General features: G+C 41.7%; 1 protein-coding gene and 1 long non-coding RNA gene across 2 annotated transcripts in view; one reads left to right on the top strand and one right to left on the bottom strand.

The window, feature by feature from the left end:
- Positions 1–12,808: 12,808 nt before the first annotated feature.
- On the bottom strand, positions 12,809–16,935 carry LOC115893661. The gene is made up of 2 exons (XR_004053723.1): positions 16,613–16,935; positions 12,809–14,357 (listed from the first exon to the last, which is right to left on the bottom strand). It is a non-coding gene; the product is annotated as an uncharacterized LOC115893661 (long non-coding RNA).
- The window catches only part of ARHGAP42 (Rho GTPase activating protein 42), a 332,212-nt gene continuing 331,508 nt past the window's right edge, over positions 16,637–17,340 (top strand). Inside the window, exon 1 of the mRNA XM_010358477.2 lies at positions 16,637–16,812. Within this exon, the coding sequence (XP_010356779.1) occupies positions 16,659–16,812 (154 nt within the window). The 5' untranslated portion in view covers positions 16,637–16,658. The remainder of the gene's footprint in view (positions 16,813–17,340) is intronic.

The following is a 17,340-nucleotide window of genomic DNA, read 5'->3' on the forward strand; positions in this document are numbered from 1 at the left end:
AAGCCTGCAATTTTGCACCAAGATCCTGTTTGTGAAACACAGAAGGCCATATTAGTGAAAACCAAGATTGCCACATTTAATTTAGCTCAATATAATGACTATTTGAGCACACATTGTGTGACTGAGACTGAGCAAAAGAGTGGGCATATGAACTGATTAATACTCAATCTCAAGTAGAAAAGTAAAATGTAAAAGCCCAATCTACAAAATGTACAAGAGAGAAATTTCTCTATTTGGCCATATGGATAAAGAGGGTTTGAAAACACACATTTTGACTCCTGATCAGGTGTTCTATCCACTGTATCACAGGTTCAAGATTCCACATGTCTATGTTTATCTGTTCCCACCCTGTTTACATCAGGTCAACAAATAGAATGTGTATTACGTACTCCATGAATCCTGTAAGAGAAATAAACCTAGCTCAAAGGAAATAGTGGGTAACTGTCACTGAGCATGGCTGGGAAGCTTCCTGATGGAAGTAATCTGTGTAAGATACTGAAAAAATGATTTTTCCTTGGATGAGGATGAGAAATAGTGGTCCAGAGGTAAGAAAATCATGATGAACTTGGAGTACAGTTTAACACACCTAGAGAGTAAAATAAGTAACCCTGAGGAGTAGGAAGAGAAATCCCCTTCCTAAATTATTTATTCTATTTTAAGCAGGGAAATGCTTGGTTAAAGCCATAAATGAATTAATTAATCTTCAAAACCACTGAACTGTGCAAGTTTCTATGGCTTCTAGGGCTAAGGGGATCTTGTTATAATGAAGTGGAAGCAACTATTAACATAAAATAAAAATCTAGGTCTGTACTTTGCCAACTTCTTTGTTCCATCAAAGCCATTCTCTCAAACAGTATTTGCACAGCACTACAGTCATATTTACACATCAAAGTCAGAATTAGATGGAACCCATTTCTGGTCTCCAGTTCTTTATCCCAATCCCAACCTCATACTGTCCAACATCCTGGGTAACTAAGAGAGAGTCTTCCTCATTAGAAAGTAGACTACTTTCTGCACATAGGCCAAAAAATCAGTCTCCACAAATAAAGCCAAATATTCTATTACAGGTTTGTCTTGTCCTTCAAGGTAAACTGAGTTTCACTCTCTCTTCTAGCACCAGTGAATGTGTAACCATAATTGAATGGCAAAGCCAAAATGCTGGGAAGTTGAGCCAGGACAATCTACAGGCTGTGGAATTTATCCTGTGTAATTGAAAGTTAAAAGCCACAATTCCTGCTCATCCATAATGTTTAACCATATTTTGGCTGAAGATTCAAGTAAAGGTTTTCAGTCTTTCCATTCTATTTTTAGTTCTCATGATGCATCAACCAAAATATAATCATAATGTTCTTGTTGCATTATTTGAAAGCACTCTAAGCTTAACCTAAACAATCAGACCTCCAGAAAATTAGGGAAAATATGAACTTTTCAGCAGATTCTCTAGGAGAAAATAGGATTTTGATTTACCTTATTAGAATCAAATTACATATAGAAGAACATTACAATTATTTTATTTTATAGTTTTAATTTTTTTCACTCATAAATGTGAACACATGCTAGGTCAGTACACTCTTTTTTGTCTCTGTCAGAAAGGAGCAAACCATGTTTTGCCTTCATTTAGCTTTCCAGAAAATATTTATTGAGCAGCTGTGGTGTGTCAAATAATTACAAATAAGCAGGAAAAGGCCTTTGTCCTTGGACAGAAGAGGTAGTGAATAAAGTAAGCAAACATGTGCATTTAAGTGTGCAGCAAAGCATTGCAGACATTATGAAAGAAATTAGGACAGGACACAGTTGTTGTATGAAGTTGACTATGGGTCTCAGAAAAGGAGCCATCATCACAGGGAACAGTACATGTTTGCCAAGTACTGTTGAGACATGGCAGAATGGTGAGGTTGACAAGGGATTAGGGAAGGGTACTCCAGCAGTCACAACAGGAGCAAAGGCAAAGACACATGAGTAGGCTTAGTCCAGTATTTCTTAGACTTGTGTAGTATTTAGATCTCTTATAAAGGAATATATTTCTCATGTATTCTGGAGTTAATTTAGATTATATGCGAAGAAACATAACACTAAGTATAAACCCTAATGCTTATAGCTGTCACATAATTATAAAACCAAACAGATGAACAAATTAATCATAAAGAAAAACATAAAACTAGTATCATTTAAATAATATCAGTTTAATGGTATGACTGATAATTTTTGCTAAAACAATATTGTCTTGGTTGCTATGAATCTTTTGAAATTGACACGCCTGTACTACTTTGTCCTAAGTGATGATTCAATTATTTCATCTTTTTTTAAAACTAGAACCATTGCCAAATCTTTATGCAGCAAGCTGTGACATCACTTGGTCTTCATTTGCAAAATAATCTGTCATTTGAAATATTGAAATACTGTCTTCTCCATCTTCATTAGTCCATGATGATAAGGCAAGTTTGTGGTATTAGTGAGAAAGTGGTCATTGCTGCAGGCGGCCGTGGCTTGTACCTGTAATCTCGACACTTTGAGAGGCTGAGGCAGGTGGATCGCTTGAGCTCAGGAGTTCCGGACCAGCCTGGGCAAAGGGCGGAATCCTGTCTCTACAAAAAAAAAAAAAAAAAAAAAAAATTATATATATATATACATATATATACACACACACACATACACACACATATATAATATTAAAATATATATTATCTACCTATCTGTCTATCTATAAATTAGCTAGGCATGGTGGCATGTGCCTATGGTCCTAGCTACTCAGGAGGCTGAGGTGGTAGGATTTCTTGAGCCTGGGAGGCAGAAGTTGCAGTGAGCCAAGATCACACCACTGCATTCCAGCCTGGGCAACAGAGGAATACCCCATCTCAAAAATAAAATAGGAAGTGGTCATCATCCTAGACTCTTATTACTCAAAAAGTGTTCCAGGGAGTAGCAGCACTGGCATCATCTGGAGCTTGTGATGGAATAGAAATATATTGGGCCATACAGGACTTACTGATTCGTACTCAGTGCCTTAACAAAATATCCAGGTGATTCCTATGCACACGGAAGTTTGAAAAGCACTGATGTAGATGATTCAAAGTAGGCTTATATTATTTTTAAATTTTTCAATCAAAATGAAAACATAAAAATTCTCATAGATGCTTCTTGAACTTCTGATGATCCCTCTCGCTAACTCATTAGGGGAATTTAAAGAAATTCAGCTGGACTGAAGCACAATTTCAGATGCAGAAGATAAGGCAATCAATAATGTTGGAGAGATAACAGAGACTGGTTTGGCACACGAAAGAGTATGGACTCTATCCCTTAATCAATGAGGAGCCACTGAAGGATTTTAAGCCCTAGAGAGAATAATGAGATTTGCTTTTTTTAGAAAGATTATTCTGGCTGTAATCATGGATTAGAGAACTGCTGACTGGAGCCAGGGAGACAAGCTAAGGACTTACTTTAATTGCCTAGGCAGTGAGGACTGACCTAGTGCTGAAGCTGAGGTTAGAGAGGAGACAGCAAAGAGGTAGTTTGGTGACTGATTGCATGTCAAGTTTCCTAGATATCCAACTTAGGTAGGAAACGCAATTTGAAGGGCAGGTTTAGGAAAAAGGATAAGTGTACCAAAGTGTACATGCGGAGCTTGTGGTACCTTTGACATATCCATTGTGGAGATGTCCAGTGGGCAGCTGCTACAAGGGTCTGCCTGGAGATACAGATTTTGGAACAGTGAAAGAGATTGCAACAAGAATCATCAGAGAGGCCGGGTGCAATGGCTCATGCCTGTAATCCCAGCACTTTGGGAGGCCGAGGTGAGTGGATCACCTGAGGTAAGGAGTTCGAGACCAGCCTGGCGAACATGGTGAAACCCTGTCCCTACTAAAAATACAAAAATTAGCCGGGCATGGTGGCAGGTGCCTGTAATCCCAGCTACTCGGGAGGCTGAGCCAGGAGAATCGCTTGAACCTGGGAGGCAGAGGTTGCAGTGAGCTGAGAACGCATCATTGCACTCCAGCCTGGGGTATGAGAGAGATTTCGTCTCAAAAAAAAAAAAAAAAAAAAAAAAAAAAAAAAAAAAAAAAAAAAAAAATCATCAGAGAATAACCCATGGAGAAAATGTGAAATTAATCACCTTACCTTGCTAAATAATCTACACAGTTAAATGGGGTTCCTGGTGTTTATGAAATGTCTGCTTTTGACCAAAATTTTATACTTATATATTGTCATAGTTAAGAATCCTACTATGTTAACAGGAGTAATCACATTGTTTTATTTATTTATTTATTTATTTTGAGATGGAGTCTCACTCTGTTGCCCAGGTTGGAGTGCAGTGGCGTAATCTCGGCTCACTGCAACCTCCACTGCCCAGGTTCAAGCGAGTCTCCTGCCTCAGCCTCCCCAGTAGCTGGGACTACAGGTGTCTGCCACTGCGCCTGGGTAATTTTTGTAGTTTTAGTAGAGATGGGGTTTAACCATGTTGGCCAGGCTGGTCTTGAACTCCTGACCTCGTGATCCACCTGCCTTGGCCTCCCAAAGTGCTGGAATTGCAAGTGTGAGTCACTGCACCCGGCCTAATCATGTTGTTGTAGAAATAATTTAGCTAGTAATTATTTTTCTAATTTTTGAAGATGCCCTGAAAAAGCTTAGAAGAGAACTATGGGTATTTTTTCTTATTTGAGAAGAAAGTATTTCATGGTTAGGTAACCCTTTTTTTCTGTCTAGAGAAGGCTAGACAGTAGCAGTCTCCTTTTTACACATAACTCTATAGTTATTTCTTATTGTCTGGAATGGCAGAAATCAATCATTATCAGACAGAAAATCTCACTAATAGATCATTAGGCATGTGAATGGTTTTCAAAACTGGAAAAAGACAGTTTTTCATGTTTCCCGTTGAGTCATCTGTCACATGGAGTTCACTAGAGATGGAGGGATAACCTGGAAATCCCTACTCTTTCTGCTCCTCCCTGTCAAACAAACTCATTCAATATTTTTATTATTGTTTGCTTCCCTCTTCAACTGTCTCTATCTCCAGCATGAAAGGAAAAGTCAAATCATTTCTGGTCCTGAGTCATCCTTAAGCCTTCTGACTGAGGCAACCTATTAGACAAGATCCCAGCATACCTATTTCATTGTGAAACTGACCTTGGAAGCTAACACCAGGGAGTCATTGTGGTAACAAAAGTTCCCTCCCAAGGGAAGAGACTGGGTCAGGTGACAACCCACCTATACCTATCACTCCTGCCCAGTCCCAGTCCCAGTCCCAGTCCCGTCTTCTCTGTGTGAGTTGAACCCAGAGGCCTAGGATAAAACTAAAAAAAAATTATTGCTCAGTAGTGTCAGTTATTAAATTTAAATAAGACCTAGTTTTTTCTTTTTTTTTTTTTTTTTTTTTTTTTTAAGACAGACGCCCGGGCTGGAGTGCAGTGGTGCAATATTGGCTCACTGCAACCTCCGCCTCCCGGGTTCAAGCAATTCTCCTGCCTCAGCCTCCCAAGTAGCTGGGATTATAGGCACCCACCACCCATGCCTGGCTAATTTTTGTATTTTTTTTTTTTTTAGTAGAGATGGGGTTTCACCATGTTGGTCAGTCTGGTCTTGAACTCCTGACCTTGTGATCCACCCACCTCGGCCTCCCAAAGTGCTGGGATTACAGATGTGAGCCACCGCGCCTGTCCAAGTAAGATATTCTGATAGTCTTTTCTGAAGATAAAGGCTGTCCTCAAGTGCACCTAAACAGTGAGAGTAAGAACATTAGATATGTGATGATGTAACTGAAGGGTGGTGTTCCTATTGTCATTTCCCTAGCAGAGGCTCTGCCTGCAGGCTGGCTCCCCCGACATTGGCATCTAGCTAAGCTTCTGTTGGCCATTCTACCTACCATTTTTCCTCTTGCCTAATCTCAAAGCTGTATTCTCAATTTCCTTTTCTAAGACTGCTCTTCAATCTTGGTGTCTACTAAGAAATGTTCTAGGTCAGCTGTTCTCAAACTTTATTCAGCATGAGGATTACCTAGAGGATTTGTTAACACACAGATGCTGGGCCCCTCCTGCGAGTTTCTAATTCTGTAGGTGGAAGGTGGAGCCCAAGATTTTGCAATTTTAACCACTTTCCAGATGATGCTGATGTTGTTTATCTTTAGGTCCTCAGTATTTTATTCATTAATTTTGTCAAAAAATATTTACTGACCACACACTATATGCCAGATGTCCATTTTGCACAGCATTCTCTTTCTCTAGAGCAGTCTTTTCCTAGAAGCTACCAATGACAAATTCAAGTGCTTAAGGATTTGGGAATAGTTCTACTTAAAACAGTTCTTCTTCCACTAGTTTGATTAACAAACGTTTATTCAGGACAGTAGTAAAGGAAGCCTCATACTAATCTAGGCTCAATTATTCCAAAAATCTTAATTAGTGAATGGAATGATGATTAATGGCCTTTTTTTTCTTGCCCTCCAAAATAGAAATTTGGAGTTATATAGGCCATTGATTAAGACTCAGTAAAGATCTTGGTTAGATCTTGTTTTTTTTTTTTTTTTTTTTTTAGCTATAAAAGTCATTTTTGTAACAATTTGCTATTTGATGATATTTTTATCATATGTTAATTTTCTTTAAGTTTTAGTTATGTTGGAGAATTTCCTTATTCTTTGGTGATACATGTTAAAATATTCAGAGATTATGTGTCAAAAATATCTAAAATTTACTTTATTTATTTATTTATTTTTGAGACAGAATTTCGCTCTTCCACCCAGGCTGGAGTGCAGTGGTATCATCTCGGCTCACTGCAACCTCCACCTTCCGGTTTCAAGTGATTCTCTTGCCTCAGCCTCCCGAGGAGCTGGGATTACAGGCGCCTGCCACCACGCCCGCCTAATTTTTGTATTTTTGGTAGAGACCGGATTTCACCATGTTAGCCAGGCAGGTCTCAAACTCCTGACTTTGCGATCCGCCGGCTCGGCCTCCTGACGTGCTGGGATTACCGAACCCGACGAAAATTTACTTTAAATGTTTAATGTAGGCCAGGCGCGGTGGCTTATGCCTGTAATCCCAGCACCTGGGGAGGCCAAGGCAGGAGGATTGCCTGAGCTCAGAAGTTCGAGACAAGCCTGGGCAACGTGGCAAAACCCTGTCTCTATTACAAATACAAAAAATTAGCCGAGCATGGTGACCCGCGCCTATAGTTCCAGCTACTTGGGAGGCTGAGGCTGGAGAGTCACTTCAACCGGGAAGGCGGAGCATTGCAGTGAGCTGAGATTGCACCACTGCATCACTTCAGCCTGGGCGACAGAGTGAGTCTTTGTCTTAGAAACAACAACAAACCGGCCGGGCGCGGTGGCTCAAGCCTGTAATCCCAGCACTTTGGGAGGCCGAGACGGGCGGATCACGAGGTCAGGAGATCGAGACCATCCTGGCTAACACGGTGAAACCCCGTCTCTACTAAAGAAATACAAAAACTTAGCCGGGCGATGTGGCGGGCGCCTGTAGTCCCAGCTACTTGGGAGGCTGAGGCGAGAGAATGGCGTAAACCCAGGAGGAGGAACTTGCAGTGAGCTGAGATCCGGCCACTGCACTCCAGCCTGGGAGACAGAGCAAGACTCCGTCTCAAAAAAAAAAAAAAAAAAAAAAAAAAAAAAATTTTATATATACATATGCATGTGTGTATATACATAAATAAAATGAGGAGTGACAAAAAGTTGACATTTGTTGAATCCAAGTAGAAAGCATGTAGCTATCCATTGCCTTATTTTTTCCAGCTTTTCTGTATGTTTGAAAATTTTAATGATACAAAATCGAGGGAAAAGCAGGTTTAGAAGATTTGTAATGATTCGTTAAATATTCATTTTCAGTACCAACAAGATTTTCACCATATGGTAAAATGTTGTTCTACTTGACCACATAATGTAATAGAGTTCAGAGAGCTCCACAAATCTTTGAAGCAATCTTTGAAAGATCACAAAAAAATCATAAGGGTGAAATACACTGCAACGTTAAATGGAACTGGGACTACTTCTACTTTTATTTATCTAGTAAACTAAAGTTTAATCTCAGTAATCCACTTTTGTCTCACAGTAAAATTTCAACAAACTGGCAGCTGGGGAAAAAATTACCAACAAGTGTAAAAATAAGAATTTTTCTTTTTTTTTTTTTTTTTTTTTTTTTTTTTTTTTTTTTTTTTTTTTTTTTTTGAGACGGAGTCTCGCTCTGTCGCCCAGGCTGGAGTGCAGTGGCCGGATCTTGGCTCACTGCAAGCTCCGTCTCCCGGGTTAACGCCATTCTCCTGCCTCAGCCTCCCCAGTAGCTGGGACTACAGGCGCCCGCCACCTCGCCCGGCTAGTTTTTTTGTATTTTTTAGTAGAGACGGGGTTTCACCATGTTAGCCAGGATGGTCTCGATCTCCTGACCTCGTGATCCGCCCGTCTCGGCCTCCCAAAGTGCTGGGATTACAGGCTTGAGCCACCGCGCCCGGCCTATAAGAATTTTTCTGAAAAAAAAAAAAAATTGTTCTTATACCTAGTTTTGTAAAACCTGAGAAATTTTGTAAAATTTTCTAATTCCATTAGCAGATAAAATTCACAGTGACAGAATGTAAGATAATATACCTTTTAAAGGATAATACTATGTATCTTTATTCCTTGTAAAGGAAGTTGCCGCTGTGACTATGGGTTACAGATTCTTTCAGATTTGTTCTTTTTTCTTTTTTTCCATTTGAAATGTTCAAACAGTAGAGACTGTGGGTCTGTTCTTTTTCAACGATCCTTCTTATCACATTCATTAGTGTGCTTCACTGTGATTGAGTTATGACTTCTCTTTGCCGGCTGTGGAGCCATTTATTTTAGTTAGTTTCCTTAAGTTCCTTCTGGGCTAGTTATTTTCCTCATCACGTCTTTCACTGCCTTTGCCAGGGCCTGTTACAGTGTGCTGGATGGCAGCAGTTCTAGCGCAGATGTACTCATCGCCTGGAAGCACGGATAATGAGCTCCGCTCCTTTCATGCTCAGTAGAGCTCGAGAAACACGTGGAGACCTCCGTGCCAAATGGGAGAAGGCTTTCTCTACAAATCTGTGCAGACACCTCTACCACAGAAGCTGAAGAATGATTGTTAGAAGATTGTAAGGCACTCAAGTATTCAAAACAACATTTGTTAGGTATCATCTATGGGCTGATAGCGTGCAAAGTGCACGAGATACAAAGAAATAAGATTTAATATAAAAGCTTAGAGTCTAGACGCAAAAAATGTAAATGTGGAAAAAGCTATATAAAAATAGGCCGGGTATGGTGGCTCACGCCTGTAATCCCAGCACTTTGGGAGGCTGAGGTGGGTGGATCACGAGGTCAGGAGTTGCAGACCAGCCCGGCCAACATAGTGAAACCCCATCTCTACTAAAAATACAGAAAATTAGCCAGGCGTATTGGCGGGTGCCTGTAATCTTAGCTACCCGGGAGGTTGAGGCAGGAGAATCGCTTGAACCCGGGAGGCAGAGGCTGTAGTGAGCAGAGATTGCGCCATTGCACTCCAGCCATGGCAACAACAACAACAACAACAACAAAAAAGATATATATATATATGTATGTATGTGTGTGTGTATATATGTGTGTGTATGTATATATATACACATTCATACATTATATTGTGTATCATGTGTCCCAATGTATTCACTGTGGTATGGTCTTGGAGTCGCAGACTGTTTATCCTGGGGCAAGCTATCTGGGTATTTTTGTTGGCTTGGGTTTCTTGGTTTTTGTTTTTGCATTTTGGGGCTTCAACAATCTCATCCTCATTATAAAATTCCTACCTCCAGGGTTAGTGTGAGGATTTGTAGGCCTCGTGGGACCACGGACAGCGTGGTTGCTCAGTAAACATTTGCTTCCTTTCTGTGTGGTCAGTGGCTGCTTTGAAATCCAGAGGAGGCCACACCCATCAGGGTTTCAGTGAGAGGTAAGAGAGGAACAGCACTTCCTCTTCTAATGCAGCTACAAGCCTCTAAGCACAAGGGGGTAGGGTGTCAACAACACTCTAGCTGTAACTGATTGTCATTATCGGTTGGAGGAGATTTCTTGTTCTAATTTTGAGCCATAGAGGTATAGAAATGTCTCACGTCTAGAGCTAAAAATAATCAAGTGAAACAATGGATGTTATTTCATTATTAGCATAGGACAGTGTCTGGCACCCGGTAAGGATTTAATAAATGATAGTCATTATCATTATCACTATCATCCTTAATTTTATACTTGGGAAAGGTGTAAAACCTAAAAGTAAATTATCCTAAGTCACACAGTTCATAAATGGCCTTTGGGTGACCATTTGATTAATATTGCTGCTATAATTTATTAGATTGAACATTTGATTAGGGCAGGATTGAGGTAAATTTACTCAAAACTACTCTTCTTGTATTTCCAGCATCTCCAGCAGCACAGAAATATAACAGATACTTATGAATATTTTTTGAGTGTGTGTGTGTGTGTGTGTGTGTGTGTGTGTGTGTGTGTTTAGCATGGCCTTTTTACCAAGGTAGACCTGAATGGAAATCCCAACTCCAGTACCTTCTAGCTATTATACATAAATTTAGGCAAGTTAATCACTTTCAGTTATAACTTTCCCATCTATTAAAAATGGGGCTAATCAGGTCGGGCATGATGGCACACGCCTGTAATCCCAGCACTTTGGGAGGCCGAGGCGGGTGGATCACCTGAGATCAGGAGTTCGAGACCAGCCTGGCCAACATTGCAAAACCCCTGTCTCTACTAAAAATACAAAAATTAGCCGGGCATGGTGGCACGTGCGTGTAATCCCAGCTACTGGGGAGGCTGAAGCAGAAGAATCACTTGAACCTGGGAGGCGGAGGTTGCAGTGAGCCGAGATGTTCGAGTTCCAGCCTAGGGAACAAGAGCGAAACTCCATCTCAAAATAAATAAAAAATTAAAAGTGGGGCTAATCAGACTTAATACCTATTTCACATGCTTGTGGATAAGCTTAAATGGGGCAATACATGCAAAAACGATCATGCCCAGTGTTGGTGGAGGGTGCTCCTTTTCATTTTGTCTCCTTTTCCTGTGCTCTTTATGAAGTTTTCTGTCAGTTAGCAAACATCATGGTTTGCCACAAGAGGGCAATACTAAATTGAAATCAAAATCTGTGCTAAAAAAATGTCTTTTCCTAAATTAAGTCATTACCTCTCTCCCCGTCTCCCCCTCTCCTTTTTCTTTCTCCCCACTCCTCATAAACGTAGTTAGTTGTTGAGTGTTTCTTGCTTAGATTTCTGTTCTTTTCCTTCATCCTGTTCATCTGAAATCTGTCATCATAATAAAATCTAGATTTGACAGGGACTTTAGAAGTTATACTGTGCGGTGGCTCACACCTGTAATCCTAGCACTCTGGGAGGCTGAGGCAGGATGACTGCTTGAGCTTAGGACTTCAAGAACAGCCTGGGCAACATAGTCAGACACCATCTCTTAAAAAAAAAAAAAGTCATATTGTCACATAGAACAAATTCCACTCTCTGCAGCTAATTCTTCCCCTCTAGTTGACCTTGACTTCTGCTTCTGTGTCTCTTCTGTTAAGCTAACCCCACAGCCCTGAGTGTTTGTGCTGCACTTTTCTTTCTAAGAAAATGCCTCTTAATTATTCTAACTTTACCTCAAACTCAGCATAGGAGACTAAACCTAAACCTATGTATATTTCTTCTAAAAAATAAATAAATAAATAACACTTCTGAGTTGTATAGGCTTAAATCTCAGAGTCATGTTGGATTCTTACCTCATCCACCAAAATCACACTATATTTCCTTCCTTTATTTAATCTGCTTACTGCCCATCTGTTGCCCAATCTCATGTGTACTTACCCTGTCTAAACTCTCTTTTGTCATCTCTCAATCATTTGACTTTTTGGTCTTCCAATCATTGCTCTTTAGTCCGTCTATTGGATAATGAACTCTTGAAATCCATAGACTCATACAATGTGGGCTATGTTCTGTACTCTTCCTGTGAGACTCCCATTTCCTACCCCTGGACAAAGCAAAGTTTCTTTTTCAACCCGGACTACATTTAGCATTTGTCTATGCTTTATGACAACCATGGAGAGGAAGCAGGGAGAGCTGTATGGATTTGAGAGGGGCTCTACAATTTGTGAGAGCATTTTTTTTAACTGGAAAAGACAGTATTAGTAAGTCACATAGGCTACTGTCACTAATGATGTGTACATTTGCCCATCGGAAATACAATGTCATACACCAACTAATTTTATGAGAAATAGCGATGTTAAGAGCATTGTGTGTGACAATAATAATACTTTTAATAAGGCAGAATAAAAAGATCTTGCTATCTAAGGGCTTAATCTGAACTTCCTTTTTTGGCTGGCAGAAGAGTATTTTAGAAATTGTTAAGTCAAAAATTAAGTAGGATCAAATGCTTGTTTCTTTTTGTTTATTTGTTTTGGGTTTTTTAAAATTTTTATTTGTTTGAGATGACAGATACTTGTTCCGTTGCCCAGGCTGGAGTGCAGTGGCACAATTTTGGCTCACTGCAACCTCCGCCTCCTGGCTTCAAACGATTCTCATGCCTCAGCCTCCCTAGTAGCTGCTGGGATTACAGGTGCACGCCACCACACCCAGCTACTTTTTCTATTTTTAGTAGAGATGGGGTTTTACCATGTTGGCCAGGCTGATCTCGGACTCTAGGTGATACGCCCACCTGGGCCTCCCAAAGTACTGAGATTACAGGCTGAGCCACTGGGTCTGGCCCCTCTTATGGGTTTTAAATGTATATCTAATTCTTATTTCTTCTTTGCTTCTCTTTTTGATGACTGAATCATCTAAGTGAAATAAGACAGACACATAGTGCAAATATTGTATAATTTCACTTATATGAGATACCCACATTGTCAAATTCATAGAGACAGAAAGTAGAATGGTTACCAGGAGCTGGGAGGAGGGGAAACCAAGAAGAAACACTTGGTTTCTGTTTAGTCATCTCTTACCAGGCTTGAGCTTAACCTCAGATTATCTGAGTCTGGGTGGTCTGAATCTACATAATTAATTGAAAAGTAATAATAGCTTGACAGTAACACTTACTGAGTACATAGGAAGTGCCAGGCTTAAATGTCAGACATGAGTTACGTCAAGAAAAAGTTTTAGGCAGATTTACAAATGCCATATTAATTTACTATCCTCTACTATCTATTTACTCTCAAAAACAAGTAAACAAAGCCCACACATCCTATTCCAGAATCAGGAAAACAAACAGAGACATTTCTCTGTGCCAAAAAGCTTGTCAGCCAATAATATTTGCAAAGCTTACCATGCAGCTTACAGTGTCATGTGTTATGAAGTGGAGAATTCTGGACAGGCTATATTTCAATCCATTACATTTGTTTATGAAAACAAGCTTGCAGGTATTGCTGATCTTTTATATAGAAAGTCTATTCTCTTGGAAAGAATCTGGTTGAGTTAATTATGATGGAGAGAATAATACATGGAAACAACAGTTTAAAACTGACAGTAAATCCACCTTAAAGCAAAAGCATTTGTGGTTTTTCTCAAGTACTTGTGTTAATGTGGCATAAGAGAAAGCCTGACTAGCAGGTATAATTAAAGTATGAATCACAGGAATAAGGCATGAGTAACTATGAAAACACCTACAAGAAATAAGCCCATTATAACATGATAAACTTTAGGGACTCATGAGTGAAGGGTAGGGGAAAAAATCCTAATTCCATGTAAATGCAATGATGGGCCTGAGTGGAAACATATCGATAAACAATAGCATCAATGTATTATTAGCACAGTATCTGTGTGCGGCTGTGGAACATAGCATCTTCCGCCTTATGTTATATGGGTACTTATTCTCTACGTTTCCTTTTTCTGAGAACTGCTTGAGGTCATGGATAATGCTTCTTCTATCTTTTTATGGAAATCACTTCCCTACCCAGACCTTAATCATGTAGACAGTAGACATAAAACATATAATTACATACATGAATGGGCAAATGATAACCCATATCGTAGAATCTACAACACATCTGCCCTGGCATGTAAGACTTTTAAAGAAAACTAAATATTGACATCCAATATATTAAATACAACTTATGAAACACCATTGATGCATTTTTAAAGACTTAATCACAGTACGATGATTTAATGAAAAACAGGAAGAGAATGTTATATTTTATCATTTCATATCTCAGCAGTTTGGCACTGGATTCAGTTGTTAGGAACAGCAACATGGCAAAAGTTGAAAGGAATCTATTTGGCATGGGTGGTTTTTTGTCTTTCAGGCAGAGTAATAAGTAAATATAAAATCACCTCAGGTGAAACACAGTCCACTGCTGTTTATGTCATGTCATTTCATTAACTGACAAACAGAATTACTGCCTCTCCCTTCCCCAACCCTGCAAAAGAAAAAAAAAAATTGAAGAGTATTTAGTTGACAAAAATTCAACACTTGGAGTTAAAATGGCTCTAATGGTGACTGGCCATTTTGCCAATATGTTGAGGGCCAAAGATGTACATATGATTGGAAGGTGTTTTGAGATGGAGTCGTTCTGTCTCCCAGGCTAGAGTGCAGCGGAGCAATCTGGGCTCACGGCAATCTCCGCCTCCCAGATTCAAGTCACTCTACCGCCTCCAAGTGACTCTCCTGCTTCAGCCTCCCGAGTAGCTGGGACTACAGGTGTGCGCGCCACCAGCCCCAGCTAATTTTTGTATTTTTGGTAGAAACTGGGTTTCATCGTGTTGGCCAGGATGGTGTCCCACTCCTGACTTCAAGTGATTCCCTGCCTCAGCCTCCCAGAATGCTGGTATTACAGGCATAAGTCACTGCGCCTGGCCCATACTGTTTACACGATCTTATCCTGTTTCAGGTTTACATGTTATTTTTAATGTTCATGTACATTTAAAAAATTGAAACCAAAAATCTTGACTGGCTCTGAAAAATGTAAAGCACTTTAGTGGAATTTTTCCCATGATCTGTAGAATAGTTTTTAAACAGATGGTTCACATGGATAAAGCAATGAAAATGTAGAAATTAAAAGCAGATCCTTAAGAACAATATCTGAGTTCTCAGAAATCCTATAGATGATGTCAGGACGAGATGTAAAGCAGTCGTTTCTTTTGCTGTCAAGGTTTTAAGGGAACAGAAATTTATTAGGTGAACCTCTACCGGGGGAAGGATAATGCCTGTGGGTAGGAGTTAACTATTTATTTCAAACTTCAGTCCACTTCAACAATTTGAAAATCTCCCCGCTCCTAGGACAATTCCATCTAGGTGCCAATAGGAGATACTGCTATTGTGATGCAAATAGGTATTCTTCTAGAAGTAGGAGCACGTAAGTAGAGTGAGGATGACTTGAAAAATCATCCCACCGGCCGGGCGAGGTGGCTCAAGCCTGTAATCCCAGCACTTTGGGAGGCCGAGACCGGCGGATCACGAGGTCAGATCGAGACCATCCTGGCTAACACGGTGAAACCCCGTCTCTACTAAAAAATACAAAAAACTAGCCGGGCGAGGCGGCGGGCGCCTGTAGTCCCAGCTACTCGGGAGGCTGAGGCAGGAGAATGGCGTAAACCCAGGAGGCAGAGCTTGCAGTGAGCTGAGATCCGGCCACTGTACTCTAGCCTGGGCGCCAGAGCGAGACTCCGTCTCAAAAAAAAAAAAAAAAAAAAAAAAAAAAAAAGAAAAATCATCCCACCTTCCCAGCTATGGAGTGGGGGCGGGGGGAAGAAACACTACCAGGCTGGATCAAGGAAACTGAGGGGTGGGAGAGCGACGGGACAACTTCTCAACGTGGAATTCAAATGCATTCAGTCTGACAGTGTGAAGTAAAATCTAAATGAACTTTAGACAGTAGTATGTTCCATCTACGCTTCAAAATACTCAAACTTTAGGGAAACTTAACGTTGGTTTTTCTCCCAGAGAATTTTAGGGAGTAGGTGGAGGGGACGACTGTTAGGGGAGCTATATTGGGAGTCAGATCCTTTTGCGGAGCGGGGGACCCCGAAGTGTCACCAAGGGCTAGCCGAAACCAGGGGCCCAAGAGGGGACAGGGTTAACACCCCCGCCAAGGCCGGAGCGTAAGCGCGCGGCCGTAGCGCAGGGAGCCCTGGAGCCAAGTGAGGGAGGGCGGGTGGGGCAGGAGGGTAAAGGGGCGAAGGGGCGGGGTGGCGCGGGGTGGGAGCGCGGCGGCGGGGAGGAGGGTCTGGGAGCCCGGGTCCGATTTGCAAGCGCTCTGAGCCTGCGTCCGCCGAGGGGGAGGGTTTCCCCAGCAGGGCCAGAGTTGCGGCTGTGCGCTGATTCTGGCTCACAACGCCGAGGACTGTCAAGAGAGCTTGCGAGTGGAACTGCCGGAAGTGTCTGCGCGCAGTGAGAGAAACTTTCCTGCTCCGGCCGCGGCCCGGAGCCTCGCCGCCCCAGCGCTCCGAACGACGATGCGTCCAGTTGACAACAACCTGAGCGGACCCGCGCCTCGGCCCGCCGCCCGCGCCTGCGCTCGCCTTGCCTCGGGAGAGGAAGACTGAGCCCGGCGCAGGCGGTTCGGGGCTCGGGGCCCGTTTCCTTCGTGCAATCAGTCCCCTCACGTCCCAGCGCCTTCCTCGCGATCGCGCGTCCCCAGCGCCCGCCGCGGCCGCCGGCTGCCCCCGCCCTGACCGCCGGACCGGACGTGCCCGCGGCCGCCGCTGGCAGCGCCTGTGCAATGGGGCTGCCCACTCTGGAGTTCAGCGATTCCTACTTGGACAGCCCGGATTTCAGGGAGCGCTTGCAGTGTCACGAGATTGAGCTGGAGCGAACCAACAAGTTCATCAAGGAGCTCATTAAGGACGGCTCTCTGCTCATCGGGGCATTGAGGAGTAAGCAGGGCTGGCGGGGGAGTGGGCACCCGGATCCAGAGAGTCCCCGCGGGGTGCGGGTCCGAAGGGTGGGTTGGAAGAATCGGAGCTTCTTTTGTTTGAATGGATTTGGGGACAAAAGCTGAAGAGCTCCCCTGCTGGTGGCCAACAAAGTTTGTTCTTAGGTGTTCTTGACTTATTTACTTACATATCTACAGGGAAGGGAAAGTTCTCTACAGGGCACTGGAATATAGCCTGAGGAAAGTCGTTCAAAGCCATCTTGTTGTGTAATGCTCCTAGAAAGATGTTGGGGACTTTAAATTTTTTAAAAAACATTGTTGTGTCTATTAATAGTTTGAACTAAAAAAGCCCTTAAGGGAGTAATCAAGAGTTTGTCTTAAGGATAAAATTAGACTAGTTTAGTGATATTAAAAGAAAATTATTAATTTCTCCCGTACATCAGTAGCTCTTCATTGGACACAGTCATTGAGTTGGCTTTTTAAAAAGCGTACATTTGCAGTTTTGCCATTTTGTAAGATAATCGAAGAC

The sequence above is a fragment of the Rhinopithecus roxellana genome, chromosome 15, assembly GCF_007565055.1.
Source record: "Rhinopithecus roxellana isolate Shanxi Qingling chromosome 15, ASM756505v1, whole genome shotgun sequence".
In the NCBI taxonomy this organism is placed as follows: Eukaryota; Metazoa; Chordata; class Mammalia; order Primates; family Cercopithecidae; genus Rhinopithecus; species Rhinopithecus roxellana.